This window comes from Salvelinus fontinalis, chromosome 25, assembly GCF_029448725.1.
Source record: "Salvelinus fontinalis isolate EN_2023a chromosome 25, ASM2944872v1, whole genome shotgun sequence".
Lineage (NCBI taxonomy): Eukaryota > Metazoa > Chordata > Actinopteri > Salmoniformes > Salmonidae > Salvelinus > Salvelinus fontinalis.
In genome coordinates, this window is record NC_074689.1 from 12307407 (window position 1) to 12323265 (window position 15859).

At 42.2% G+C, this 15859-nt stretch overlaps 1 protein-coding gene across 1 annotated transcript; it reads right to left on the reverse strand.

Annotated features, from left to right (window-relative positions):
* Positions 1 to 1834: 1834 nt before the first annotated feature.
* On the reverse strand, positions 1835 to 15196 carry LOC129822847 (ras-related protein Rab-18). Its single transcript, XM_055881301.1, has 7 exons — positions 14968 to 15196; positions 12209 to 12264; positions 8280 to 8341; positions 7774 to 7846; positions 7088 to 7206; positions 4965 to 5031; positions 1835 to 3911 (listed from the first exon to the last, which is right to left on the reverse strand). The coding sequence occupies exons 1-7, from the start codon at positions 15033 to 15035 to the stop codon at positions 3739 to 3741; spliced, it is 618 nt and encodes a 205-aa protein (XP_055737276.1). The 5' UTR covers positions 15036 to 15196; the 3' UTR covers positions 1835 to 3738.
* Positions 15197 to 15859: the final 663 nt, after the last annotated feature.

The following is a 15859-nucleotide window of genomic DNA, read 5'->3' on the forward strand; positions in this document are numbered from 1 at the left end:
GCTCAGGTGCATTCTGTTTCCATTGATAATCCCTGAGATGTTTTTACAACTTGATTGGAGTCCACCTGTGGTAAATTCAATTGATTGGACATGATTTGGAAAGGAACACACCTGTCTATATAAGGTCCCACAGTTGACAGTGCATGTCAGAGCAAAAATCAAGTTATGAGGTTGAAGGAATTGTCCGTAGAGCTCTGAGACAGGATTGTGTTGAGGCACAGATCTGGGGAAGGGTACCAAAAAATGTCTGCAGCACTGAAGGTTCCCAAGAACACAGTGGCCTCCGTCATTCTTAAATGGAAGAAGTTTGGAACCACCAAGACTCTTCCAAGAGTTGGCCGCCTGGCCAAACTGAGCAATCGGGGGAGAAGGGCCTTGGTCAGGGAGGTGACCAAGAACCCAATTTTCACTCTGACAGAGCTCCAGAGTTTCTCTGTGGAGATGGGAGAACCTTCCAGAAGGACAACCATCTCTGCAGCACTCCACCAATCAGGCCTTTATGTTAGAGTGGCCAGCAGGAAGCCACTCCTCAGACTGGGGCAAAGTGCTCAGGACCTCAGACTGGGGCAAAGGTTCCCCTTCCAACAGGACAACGACCGGCACACAGCCAAGACAACGCAGGAGTGGCTTCGGGACAAGTCTCTGAATGTCCTTGAGTGGCCCAGCCAGAGCCCGGACTTGAACTCTGGAGAGACCTGAAAATATCTGTGCAGTGACACTCCTCATCCAACCTGTCAGAGTTTGATAGGATCTGCAGAGAAGAATGGGAGAAACTCCCCAAATACAGGTGTGCCAAGCTTGTAGCGTCATACCCAAAAAGACTTGAGGCTGTAATCGCTGAGTAAACGGTCTGAATACTTATGTATATGTGATATTCCTCTTTTTGCTTTGTTATTATGGTGTATTGTGTGTAGGTTTAATAAATTTTAGAATAAGGCTGTAACGTAACAAAATGTTGAGTCAAGGGGGTCTGAATACTTTCCAAATGCACTGTATATCCCACTGGTGGTCAATTGTCAGACCTAAGTTCAAATAATATTTATTTGTATTTATTCTGTTTCAGGTAACTTTCAGCGTTCGATTGAAGTGTGCAAGATGAGCAGAGTTTGCACCTTGTGCTATTCGATTAGTTCCATTGCGCCAGGCAGGCTCCATCAAATGCAGCTAAAGTATTGAACCCAAGTCTGAGTTTGGGGTTGGTGGTGGTTGAGAATCCTCTGGGAAAATGCTCCTTCTAATGTACTTTCTGCGCTGACAGACCTTTGGTCTGTGTAATAAAGCAGATTCTCAATCTAACAATGTAGTGGTTAGGTCTATAGATGCTACAGACATTCAGTTATGTTGTAGGCCTGTGTTTTCAGATTAACAGCCTTCCCTGAGCAGTGAGGAAAGACTGAGGGTAGTGGGCTCGGTCGGCTCTGCCAGCCCTTTCATAATGACACAGGACTGATGCACATCCCAGTCCAAGCCACCGCACCAGGGCAAAATACTAGTGGGGGTTTCCTGACCAGCTGCCCAAAGGATGATTTAGAAATCACAGGGAGCTGACAGGAGTCCTCAGACAGTGTTTAAACCAAACACATATCTACTTCTCGATCTGTAAACGTGTGGAATTCAAAAACAGGCTTTAAGAGAAACCCTTTCTCAGTGCTCACCAAAGGATGACATTTCCAACATGGTAAGTAGTCTAGGTCGTTTTCTGTGAAGACGTCTCAGATGAGGTGAAGTACAAGTATTGTGTGAAGATTTATACTAAGTTAATAGGATCTGGCACTTTGTTTTACAATAGGCGAGGGCTCCTTAGCTCGGGCAGGAATAAGCATCAACTTCAGAATCCTTTAAAAATTACTTTATTCACTTTAATACATAGGGCGGTTTTATAATTGTAGTATGTATACATTCAAATTTTACAATCCACACAGGATTTATACATTTTTTCATAAGTATTCCTAAACACACACACAAATTTACAATGTGTTTATATGCTGTCACATATAAACAGAAAATAACAAGTTCAAGAGTTAAAGTCTCTGTCATTTCAATCATAAAGCAGACGTTTAGTTCATTCAGAACAAATAAAAAATCCCAATGCAGTCTACTCTAAACCTGTGTGCAAGGTTCTGGATGAAGGTACATTTAACTCAATTGTGTATGTGTGGTTCATACAGTCCAAGTGTGTCCAAAATGGCACCCTAATTCTCTATATAGTGCACTACTTTTAGACCAGGGTGGTTGAAAGTAGTCCACTATATATTTAATAGGGTGCCATTTGGGACACAATACAACTGTCTCTGCAAGGCATTTATAAAACAAACATGAAAAAGTAAAAGAATTCTCCATGCAATTAAAAAAAAAAGGATAAGAAATAATAATAATTTTGATTAGACATACTGTAAAGGCATCCGTGTCACTCCTGACAAATATACCGTAGGTCATAGGTACGGTCACCCAAAACTACATTTCCCAACACATTCTTCCTGGCTCTCAAGAACTACAGGCAAGGTCTAAGGACATGGAACATGGAGACAGAGCATTGCAAAACTCATTTTTTTACAGGTCTTACACCTTCTTTGATTTCAATGCTAACACCCATATGACTCAATGTATTCTTTAATATAGAAAACTTGAGTCTTTTTTCCATACAGGGATGCATTATGAAAAGCTGAAGCAAGACTGACGCTAGCGCTGATACTGATATTAATATTTAACTGTCCGAGTGGCAGATAAGCAGGTTGGTCACAGCCCATTAGAACAACCAACAAAACATGCAGCGTTGGTTCGTTTAGTTTCTTTTTCATAACACACACACACAATGGATAGCCAACCCTCCTGTGCCAATCTGTTTGATTTATAAACCCTTCAAGAAAATGCTGAAAGTTTCGAGTCCAAGTCAGGAAAAGTTGTAAAACTTTGTTCCAGAAACATGGTGACTGTATAATTTTTAGAACAAAAGAGGCAGCTTGTGGAAGAGAGACAGAGAGAGAGAGAATACATGACGGCTTGGCCTGATAAGAAAATCAACTGCTGTTAGGAGGGCGAGCACTGGAGGACAAGGCTGCATGATCACACAGGGTAGATGCACAGGCTGGAGAATCATCCCTGCAGCCAACACACACTAGCTGTCAACACACACTAGCTTGCCTTGCTAGGAGGAACAAAGTGTTAAAGCAGAGAAAATAAGGTGGGGGGGGGGGGGGGGGGGGGGGGGAAATTCTACAACAAAAAAGTGTTGAGAGGGGGAGGACAAACAAAACTCGTTACAACCGTAATTGAGAACAGGTGATAGAACATATTTTTCTGAATGAAAATAATACCCCCATCTGCTTTCCATGGTATTGTGCCCCCCTCACTATTCCACCAAGTCATACACTAATATCATTTTCAGAAAGACCAACAGGGTAGAGTACCTTTAAACAGAATTATAGCCATGATAACAGGAAGTGTGCAAACAGCAACGCCCCTATGAATGATCACAGCCAGTGAGCGGAGGGTGCTGGTCAGGAGCAGCCCTGCCTCACTCCACACCTAAGGGGCTGATGTGGGAAATAGTCTGAAAACTATAGCCTTCATAGTCCTCATCGCAGGACATCAGCCATCAGTGTGAGTGTTTGGTTGGGTGTGTCTTTCAAGTGAGTGTGTGTGGAGTGCATTTCATATATGTGTGTGTGTGTGTGTGTGTGTGTGTATGAGTGTCTATGCTTTGTATGTGCGCGCGTTGCGTGTGAATGTAGTGTGGGTCTATACCAGGGAGCAGTAACCCCCACAGCCACCCCCTGCAGCCTGGTCCTGCCGGCCCAGCTGGACCCCTCGGCCCTGCGTCTCGCTCTCCCACAGTCCAGGGGTCTGGATGATCTTCTCAACCAGCTCCTCAAACGCACACTGGACCCCATCACGCGTCTTAGCACTGGCCTCTGGCCCAGAGAAGGGGGGGGTTAGGAGAGAAAGAGAGGGGGAGAGGAGGAAGAAGGGATACAGACATAACAACTGTCAGTGACTGGCTGCTCCTTCATGTCATGGAGCTTCTGACCTCCACAGCTGCATTTCTCTGAAACTAGACAGGGTAATTTTCCTGAACATTGTGTGCCTCCGCTGCGTGTCAGACCGAACAACGTCATTTACCTGGGACTATGTTTATCACAGCCTCTTGTGCGTTACTGCTTAGCTAGAATGTGCTCTGAGTGCTACAATTTGAACAAGTTGCTCAAAATAGCCGTTCCTATTGATTGGTAGAAGTTATTTCTGTTCTGATTGGAATAACAAAGACACGGACAAAGATTTCATGTACTAAGTTTGTCTTACGAAGTCGGGAGATAGCCTAGCGGTTAAAAGCGTTGTGCCAGTAAACCGAAAGGTCGCTGGTTCGAATCCCTGACTAGGTGAGAAATTTGTTGATGTGCCCTTGAGCAAGGCACTTAGCCTAATTGCTCCTGTAAGTTGCTCTGGATAGTGTCTGCTAAATGACGTAAATTTAAAAACGAAAGTGGTAAAATTGTTGTTTCTTAAATTAGAGAGAAAATAAAGTAGTTGACGCGGTTCCTAAAACAGCGGTGTCTCTGGAATGGCAGAATAAACTTCTGCTCCGAGTCAATTATGTATGAGTGTTGGTCCCACTGCCCTTTAACACAGTGTATATTTACCACGTGGTTATCATTAAAATGATCTAAAATATGTTATACTAAATACAGGCAAAAACATGGTAACTATACAAAAGAAAAATGTTAAGTCATTAAATTGCTTATTTCAAGCAAAAATCAGACAACTTTGTCCACATAGGTGGGGGGTTAGACATAAAGTGAAAGATGTTAGAGGATATTAAAAAGATAAGGCTAAGAATAGAAGCAGGCAAACATTACAAGTCCAGGTATGACAGGTATTTAAAAAGCTGTTTCCCCTGCATAATGGTGGGCCATAACTCATGCCCCGAGTCGCATCCGAGAGGGGAATCCTCCCAGCTCCCAACTTACCTATAAACAGCATGGAATGTTTTCTTGCAAACTTCAGGCCTTCGTTCCTGTCTAGTTCATGGTTTTCCTAAAACAAAGAAGAGTAATCTTTTATGAGGTCTGTCCAGTATACCTGTCAGCTACTGTGAATGTGACTGGGCTGGGTACACGGGAAACATACACTACATGGCCAAAAGTATGTGGACACCTGCTCGTCGAACATCTCATTCCAAAATCACGGGCATTAATATGGAGTTGGTCACCCCTTTAAGCTATAACAGCCTCCACTCTTCTGGGAAGGCTTTCCACTAGATGTTGGAACATTGCTGCAGAGACTTGCTTCCATTCAGCCACAAGAGCATTAGTGAGGTCGGGCACTGATGTTGGGCAATTAGGCCTGGCTCGCAGTCGGCTTTCCAATCCATCCCAAAGGTGTTCGATGGGGTTGAGGTCAGGGCTCTGTGCAGGCCAGTCAAGTTCATCCACATTGAGCTCGACAAACCATTTCTGTATGGACCTTGCTTGTGCACAGAAGCATTGTCATGCTGAAACAGAAAAGGGCCTTTCCCAAACTGTTGCCACAAAGTTGGAAGCACAGAATCGTCTAGTGTTATTGTATGCTGTAGCGTTAAGATTTCCCTTCACTAGAACCAAGGGGCCTGAACCATGAAAAACAGCCCCAGACTATTACTCCTCCAAACCTTAGAGTTGGTACTATGCATTAAGGCAGGTAGTGTTCTCCTGGCATCCACCAAACCCAGATTCGTCCGTCAGACTGCCAGATGGTGAAGCGAGATTCATCACTCCAGAGAACGCGTTTCCACTGCTCCAGAGTCCAATGACGGTGAGCTTTACATCACTCCAGCCAACGCTTGGCATTGCGCATGGTAATCTTAGGCTTGTGTGCGGCTGCTCGGCCATGGAAACCCATTTCATGAAGCTCCCGTTGAACAGTTCTTGTGCCGAAATTGATTCCAGAGGCAGTTTAGAACTCGGTAATGGGTGTTGCAACCAAGGAAAGATGATTTTTTACGTGCTGTGTGCTCCTAGACGTTTCTGCTACACAATAACAGCATTTGCAGTTGCCCGGGGCAGCTCTAGCAGAGCAGAAATGTTACAAATTGACTTGTTGGAAAGGTGGCATCCTACGACAGTGCCACGTTCAAAGTCACTAAGCTCTTCAGTAAGGCCATTCTACTGCCAATGTTTGTCTATGGAGATTGCATGGCTGTGTGCAATTTTCTTTTTTTACACCTGTCAGCAATGGGTGTATCTGAAATACCCGAATCCACTAATTTGAAGTGGTGTCCACATACTTTTGTACATACAGTGTAGGAGAGTCCAGTCAGTACCACAAGACCAGTAATGTACATGACGTCTACTAATGTTATATTATCCTACAGGGTTAAGAAACAACAAACAAAGGACCTACTATGGCGGAAGATGACAGAGGCAGCAGGATACATTTCAATGTAATTACAATGTTTGTTTTTTAAAAACACAGACTCAGGGAACTAAACCCAGAGATAACATTTGGTTGAACATGCGAGTGTTTTCAAAACACTTCTGTGGGCCACATGGGCTCGGGATGTGTTCAAATGTGTGTCCCCAGGTTGGGGAGGCAATAGTATTCACATTACATTCCAGCTCCATCTGTAAACTAGGAACATACTATACCTAGTACTGAAGAATGTTTCAAATATACACCAGCGCAGTGGATCCCCTAGGATATTTTTCAGCAGTGGTGGCAAGGGTAGCAGGGGGGGGTGTAGGGGATCCACAGGTAGGCATGGTTGTTTTAACAAAGACTACATTGTGCAGTCAGTTAGAGGCATTACTACGAGTTTAATATTTTTTTAATTTTTTTATATACAATATAATACATTTTGAATAAAATAATACAGGGGAAATACTGGGGTATGATCTAAACCTAGATAATCAAGAAACGGGGGATATTGGTTAGGGGTAGGTCAATACAATGAACAGAAGATAACTGAAAAACAGGAAATTCCCTGTATATAGAATGTGTTGATTCTATGAGGGGGAAAAGCCTTGCTACCTATAAAGTATCAACAAACATTTACCACTGATTATAGCACAATTCTAGCCTAAATGACACACTGTACACAAACAAACGGACTCACCTTATCAATTTTGTTCCCGACCAGCATCTTGACAAGGTCATTCCTTGTGCAGTACGTCTCCAGCTCATTGAGCCAGTTGTCCAGCTTGGTGAAAGTATCCCGGCGCGTCACGTCATACACTGAGGAAGAGACAAGAGGTGAGGTGCTCGGTCAAAAACATTGTATCTCTATCAGCAGATGACTGCAGGACATACTGTAACTGAGGGCGGGACCTTTGACCTTTCAAACCGTGTTTCACCCCCCCCGACGCATCACAAGAATGTGTTAGTGTTATATCATAAAGTAGTCCTGAGCTGTGTATCAACACAAAATGTAGCGTAGCAACACTGGTTCTGCTACTACTAGGAATGTGTGTGAAATGTGCCATCTCTATATGACAAAAGCCACAATTCACCCAAAATCGGACACTTGGCCACCGGACTAGAACTGATGAGGAAATAAAACACTTTTGTTTAGAAAGCCAGTTCTACTGCATCCATGGTGTTAGCCACACTATCATAGCCTCCTGGTATACTGTAGGCTTTGGAGGATGTCTGCTCTAGCGTTAAGAGCAATAATGTCAGTTCCAGAGAGTAAGAAAGAGGACAGGATGAAAAGCCATCAGTCTTTATGGTGGCTGTCCAGACCTGCAGTGGCTGTATGTGTCTAAAGGGGTAGAGTTCTGAATGATGAAGTTGTTTGCTCACCCAGGATGACTCCCTGCGCGCCGCGGTAATAACTAGGTGTCAGGGTTCGGAAACGCTCCTGGCCAGCCGTGTCCTGCAAAACACAACCATAACCATTAAAACCCTGGGCACATCAAAACATAACAGCTCTGGACACATAACACAGCCATAACCCTCTCAGCCATCAGGCTCTGGACACATGGGGCGGAAAATATGGTGGTGTGACTAAGACAGAACCATAAAAAGTGATGGAGGACAAGGACTAAAGCATAAAGAGAGATTTGACAGCCATTTGTCATTGGTGCTCAGAATGATGTACATCAGCACCATCTTGTGGAGGTTAAGTGAATCATTTGTTAAGTGGAAGTTAAGCAATTAGATATTTTTTTACTAGCCATCCCTAGGAGTTGTCGACAACAATAACTCCTTTCCAGCATTTTCCAGTAGGTTTGAAAGGGACAGTGTGTGTGTGTGTGTGTGTGTGTGTGTGTGTGTGTGTGTATGTGTGTATATAGAGGACTACTTACCCATATTGCCAATTTCGCCTTGTTCCCATCCACTGAGATGGTCTTCACTTTGAAATCAACGCCTGCGTAAGAAACAGAGAGAAACACACATTCAGGGTGCGTTCGTAAATTCACTCGGGCTATCCTCAGATTTCAGAGCACTCTCGCCTGAGTGTGCAGAGTTTTACAAATGCTCAACACCCGTTGAATATGGCCGGTGTTGGTAAATGTTAGCAAAAAGCGTAATTCATTTGTTGCCAGCAGCACAGTTACAGTCACCAAAGCTCTGGTTAACATGAAAAGAGCATAACCAGCTCTGCTAGGGAGAGTAAAATGGTCAGAGTGAGGTGTTCTCATTTGTGTCTGGAAGTAGCTAGCAAGCAAGCCAATGTTAGCCAATTAGCTTGGGGGCTTGACTGCCGTTATGAGGTCAGAACACTCGGATCAACCCTACTCCTCGGTCAGAGTGTCTAGTATGCACTCTGAAAGCATTTACAAAACGGACAATCCGACAACGCTCTGAATGTACGAAATACCCTGAGTGCTCATTGGTACCCCAGAGTGAATTTACGAACGCACCCCCAATCAAAGATGAATGTGTGCCTGGTGATTTGAGTCATCACACAGGTCATATACGCCAAGAATATGAATCAAGAAGACAAATGAACTTGACTCATTTAACTTAGGCCTACATGTACCACACAATGCATGTCTGAACTAAAACGGATCCTTATACTAGTCAGAGAGGGGCGGAGCTTTGTGCACTTCAATTATGATGCGAGTCCTGATTTAAAACTATGTGGGGAATATGTGGTTGAATATGTAAAGATAAAAATATACCAAAAATAAATAAATAAATAAATAAAATAATTCACCCGTGACGTCGCTCAGAAGTGCCATAATTCATATCCCCTCTTCTTCGGTCGAAAATACATCAAAATAAAAGCGTCGTGCTCGTCACGCATGACGAGTAAATCTCTATGGCTTCTTTCAGCGCACATAGCATGAAGGGTTTGGCTGGACGTATTGTCCATAGTTTTAGCACACACTGAAAGATTTATCAGGAAAAACGTATGCTTAAGATGGGGTTGTTTTTATGTCTGGACCAGGCCCCAGACAAGAGACAAAACAGAGAGGAGTGACGAGGGACTCGTCTCCTCACCCTGCCCTCCTCCTACAACCAAAAGAGTTTCAAGCATGTCCTCTCGCTCTTTGTTTATCCCTACTGACCGTGGTATTTAGCACCCACTCCAGTGTAGACAACAGTACAGTCATTGCCATGATGCAGCATCTGGTTCATACATCACCAAGCCAACAATAACTGACAATCACTGCGGTGTAGTCAAGGTAGGGCTGTTGTGCTGCAGACTCAACTCTTTACGGGCGACCTGAAACGTCCCGAGTACTTCTGATAGAAACTGGAATAGGCAACTCAAACATTGTTTGTTTATTAATAAAAAAGTACGTGATGGAGCTTTTTTTTTCGACCCTGCAACCCACTAAATGATGTGCGTTTGATTTAAGATAATGCCCGAGAAGCCTGTGTTTGGAGGATACATTGGCATGGGTGATAGGCCCGAAACGAAGTCGAGGGCCGGCAAACCGTGCCAATATATCCCCCAACACCGGTTTCGAGGGCATTATCACTTGTATACAACGGGTTACCAACATATTTAAATAATGATTGACATTTTCATTAAATACTTTATTTTGATGAATTTATGGATACCATTTCATCCTTCCACAAGATCTAGTCCAGACACAAATCTAGGGTTGCTACCCAAGATGGCTGGTCATTCGTTCTATCGGTTTGGTTTCTAGAGACGAGACCCAGTCCTTCAGTCTTTTTGTTCTGTATCTATGGACGCGACTCCAAATGTTCCATTGCCATACTGGCTGGTAACATTCTTATCCCATGCTTGTTAGCTAGCCAACTACGGCTAATTTACAGTCACGTCAAAAAGTGTGATATCGCCTGGCTTAGAAAATGTGCTTCCTTGTCAGGACACTGTTGTTCAGGGGAGCTAGCCAACAACACATCTAACACAATCACGTCAAACTGAAGCTGGAAAGACCGCAAACTAGCTGAACTTCGATTCACCTTTTTTTCCCAATTTACATTTCTTTGTATAGATATATAATCGATAAAAATGATGCCAGCTGATGAATGATTTCGACTGGCTGAGAAACGCTGCCTTCCTGTGTCTGTCTCATCCCGAAACGCCCATTAATGGGACAGCTGAAGATCGAAACAATGTTGTAAATGTCCGAGAGGCAGACAGCCAGGTTTATACAAATCTCCGCTGTTGAAAACGAAAGGTTCGTCTAAAAGAAATGTGAGATAATGTCTAGATGCTTTTCATAGTGGAGATCAAGTTTATAAAGTGCCTGGCGGGGGCTGATGAGACAGTGGATTGCGCAGTCAGATGGAACAGCGTAAATAGTCCATTATATTTAATATATTTAGCCGTATATGGTAATTTGTGGAATATACACCGACTGGAAAGCGGTTTTAACCAATCCGCATTAGAGCCACCCGCTGTATAACACTTTGATAACTCACACAGACAGCAAACTAAGTAGAACAACCACATGCACCAAAACAGTAGTAGTGTCAAAGTATTTTAACTGATCACAGACAACCTGTGTCTTCAAATCTGAGGCTCTGTATTTATTCATGAGAACCGGTACACCTGAACCGACATTTCTTATCACCTTATTTAAGACAGAAAGTAGTTGGATGAAAGGGAGGTAGTTTTATTTGGATGGCTCTGTTTAAATGTCAAAGGGGCGCTACAAACCACATGTTCCGATACAGATTTGTAACATGCTGGCACAGAATTACAGCAAGACTCAAATAAGAGACCACGGTATGCTTATGCTAATATGACAGATAGACAAGTGTAGATTGTACTTTTACTTTATACAAAGGAAGAAAGGAGCAAGCAGGAATTGAGGGATACCAGTGGTTCTCAGACCACAAATCACAAGGGACTTGTGTCAATGTGGGGAGTATAGCTAAACTTCTATGGGGACATCTGTTTGGCAAAGATATTGAGTTGGCCAAGTAAAATAGGAGTAAGGCATGCCTACCAGAAAAATGATTTTATTACGTTGAACTTTCTCTCTGGGAATCCACAGGCACGTATGGTTGTTTTAACAAAGACTACATTGTGCAGTCAGCTATAAGAACTTCTTATTGTAGAAAAAAAACAGCACTATTCCGTTTGTGTCTCCCATTCTAAGTAATCAATAGCGCTATGAATTTTGAGCCTGTCTTTCACTAGGACTCCTGGATGTTAACTGTCTCAAGGCTACCTGAAAGAAATAATAGGGGTGTCCTTGAAGAGTATAATGTTTAATACAGTTTGGAATTCTGATATCATTTGCAGATCCTGGAAGAAAAGGAATTCTCCATTTCCCAAACCATGCATTTCACCACCAGTTGAATTAGCTCACTCAATGTAGACCGGGCTGTATCTCAAATTCATTCCGTTAAATTTAGGAAGTAGATTATTGAAATAGTTGGGATATTATCTATACTTTTCATTCAGAATACCAGTCAGTGAGTTGCTGTTATTGTTACCTGGTCTGTTCATACTGTTGATACCCATATGAGCCCAGTACAGGGCTGACCAGGTCAAGCTACCCTGCGCTTAGCTCAGATAAGAGGGGTCCTGTCCAGTACTGTCTGTGTGCGCTCACGGTTTGTCTTGAGTGACTTCATAGAAAATAGGCTAAGAGCTGTTAGCTAGATTGTTATCTGGTTAACAAACACAGCACGAAAACATGGCCATTTAATTATTGGGCATGTTTTAACGAGACAACAAGGGCTCCTAGTCAATCCAGGATTAATCAGGGGAACTGTCACTAAAACAAGAACTAATGATACTGACTATTATGTGTGTGGGTTATAGAGGGCTAGTGACACTGCCTTCAGAAGGTCTTACCTATTGTTGCTGCTAGTTCTGGATCAAATGTGTCATCTGTGAATCTCAAGAGAAGACTGCAAAAGAGAAAAAGGACAAATACTTTATAATTTGTATCATTTCCATTTTAGCCTTGCACAATTACAACTGTGTCGTTTTTACAGGACTGTATAACACATTTGAAATGGAGGGCAACTTCCACAAAGGCAAATAGCCATGAGCACATAGGCCTACATATTAAATACACTAACAACCAGATGACATCATCGGTTGGTGTTCAGAGGGTCAGGGTTCAGTTGAGTCACTAATCAAGTGCTAAGAACGGAATCACAGGGCTAATGATGTAGCTAGCTAATCCTTATTTCCAGTCAACCCCAGCACAGATAATAGCCCGATACTCTAATTTTCTTACTCAACCATACATCCATTTTCTTCATCCACATGGAAATGATTTATCAGATTGAATGTCAGAAGAACAACTGATCATAGTTTTATATCAGTATCCGGATACCTCAGTAGCAATGTTGTTACTTAGCCTACATAATAGCACAATCGCAGTGCAACAGACCAATTTGCCCAGTAAAATAAAACCCCTATTCTCTGCCAGAGAGATTTCTAATGATTTGAAGACCTAGGAAGAGAGGGGGAATATTTGAGAATGAGATCATGCATTTATTTAACAAATAAATGACAAAATATATATACATAATGTCAGTAATGAAGATTGAGTAATCGTATGCCATTACATTTTAACAATACTTAAAAATTCAAGGTTGAGGCAGTAACCCAAAATGGGCAGATGAAACACTATTCTACATTATTCATACCAATAGCTAACGTTAATGATGAGTTGGAGGTGTTGCAACAACAAGGATGACTGCATAGAGTTATTTTCACACAGCTAACATCTTTATATGCCTCTAGTCACTTCAGTATAAGTGCGTTTTGTAATAAATCAGAACAATCATTTTGCTGATAGTATACAAATATTTAAGCTACTGTTTTATTTGGAAAAGTGTCTGATTCAGTCAATTCAGGTGTTAGATGAATTTGATCAAAATTGAACATTTGACACATCCAATGACAGCAGGGTTTAGCTAGGCCTTTGTGTCCTGAGTCTGATATATCTTAGACCAATGCCTTAGCTATAGCTAAAGAGCTTGGCCAACTCAGCTGAGAGAGTTAGAATCTTAAATGGGTGCCATGTTGGCACCATAAGTTCCAAGAAGAAATTCCAGGCCGTCCTTGTAAATGTTCTTAAATTGAGTCGCCTGGATAAAAAAAAAAGACCCTTCGCATCTCATTGCTAATCTCGCTAAAATACAAAAAAGGCTTGAAAAGGCTTAAAATCTTAGAAAAAGAAGGAATATGGAAGGAATATGCAGTTATTAAATAGGCAAGCAAGGCAAGCAAGTTAAGAACAAATTCTTATTTACAATGACGGCCTACTCCGGACGACGCTGGGCCAATTGTGCACCGCCCTATGGGACTTCCAATCACATCCGGATGTGATACAGCCTGGATTTGAACCGTGGACTGTAGTGGACTCTTGCACACAGCCTGCATTCGAACCAGTACCCTTGCACTGAGATGCAGTGCCTTAGAACACTGCGACACTCAGGAGTTGCAGTGAGTCTGTCGGCCTTTCTTCAATTAAAAACATTTCTTTGATTATTTTGAGAAACTGAAGGCTGTCTGGTCTGAACCAAAGGCCTTAAATGAAAATGATATCTGACTGCTGGGCCGAGCAGTGCAGGTGCACTAGTCCTCATGCTTTAGTAATATAGCATAGCCCTACTACATACCAGCATTCTTTCCAGCAGTCTAGAGACTAAAGCCAGAGATATGCACAGCTTGGTAACATTCCATGACAATAACATCCTACTTTGCATTATTTCTAGAATTTCTTCTTGGAACTTGTTGCCATCATGGCACCCTTTAATATACTAACTCTCTCAGCTGAGTTGGCCAAACTCTTTAGCTATTGCTAAGGTATTGGCCTTGACATAGGCCTTTTAGACTCACTGGGTCTCACTCAGGGCATAGGCCTAAATAAATCTTGCTGTCATATTGGAGGCGTCAAATGTCCAGTCTTGATTAGATTAATATAACATAACTAAACACGTGAATTGAATTACACTTAAATTGATCACTTCACTGACACTTTTCCTATAAAAATATGTATTTAACACGGCAAGTCAGTTAAGAACAAATTCTTATTTACAATGACGGCCTAGGAACAGTGGGTTAACTGCCTTGTTCTGGGGAAGAACGACACATTTTTACCTTGTCAGGTCGGAGATTCGATCTAGCAACCTTTCGGTTACTGTCCCAACGCTCTAACCACTAGGCTACCTGCTATTAAAGCATTATTAACCTAGTTATTTGTATACTACAATCAAAATTATTGTTTTTGATTTAATCTTACAAAACTCACTCCTACTGAAGTGACTAATAAAGGGATTATAAAGATGTTAGCTGTGTGAAAATAACTCGTTGCAGCCATCCTTGTTGTTGCAATACCTCCAACTCATCACATCGATTACGTCACCCGTTCCACATAGTAAGCTAGCTAACGTTAGCTAGCTGATGTGGCATAGCAAACGATTGTGTTACATTAGCCAGTTTACTATGACCTAACAACATATGTTGTTGTTTGCTTTGTTAACACTCAAGCTATCTGGTTAACAGACACAGCACGAAAACATGGTCATTTTTTAACGAGACAACAGGGCTCCTAGCTAATCGTTCCAGCTACTGTTAGCTACCAGCTTTCTTACCTGGACTTCCCAACGCCACTTTCTCCAATTATTAATATTTTCAGTGTTGTTAAAACGTCGTCTTCCATCTTCCTATGCGATCTATAGACTATACTTGTACTTCAACTGAGAGTTGTAAAAATACACCCTAGGAGAGTTGTCAGCTAGCTAATGAGACTTCTTCTTTAAATTTGTATTGGCGGATCGCAACCACCTCAAAGACCCATGGACCGCCACCTACTGTACTGGAGTGAGGCAGGTCACGGCCTCCCTATATAGAGCGCCACAGTATGAGTCATAATACCCATACAACCTAACGGTCAAACAGGGAAATGGTTCCAATCGTTTTTCCACCATTGATTTTTTACATAGGGTATTTTAGAAACACTTAAAACGAGGGCTGTGTTTCATGTAGGCTTAACCTGGTGTGACGTTTTGATAACTGTAAATCTCTCTCAGACAACATGCCCTTTATCAATACATTTGCCTGTATTCACACTGTATCCCCCCCCCCCCCCCAAAAAAAATGAAATGCTAATTACCTACTTATGTGGCTATCATACAGAACTACAAATGCCATGATGATCTGGACAAGCCTGGCAAATCGAGGCAAAGGTAAGAATCTCTGGATTAACTATCTAATGTTAGCTAAATGTAGTAATGAATAAATTGTCTGCATTTCTTTAAATTGACAATTCTGTCAACTGTTTTGGGCAAGTATGAAATGTAAACAATACCTGTTTGCAAAGGTGAAAGCTAGAGATTACGTGCTGGAGCTTGCAGGGTTTTGTAGTCTAGTTTGATGCTAATAAGCATCAATTAAATAGAGCCGAATATATTTATAAAAGTCACCTTGTCCGAAAGAGATTTACACAGTTATCAAAACGTCACACCAGGGTAAGCCTACATGAAA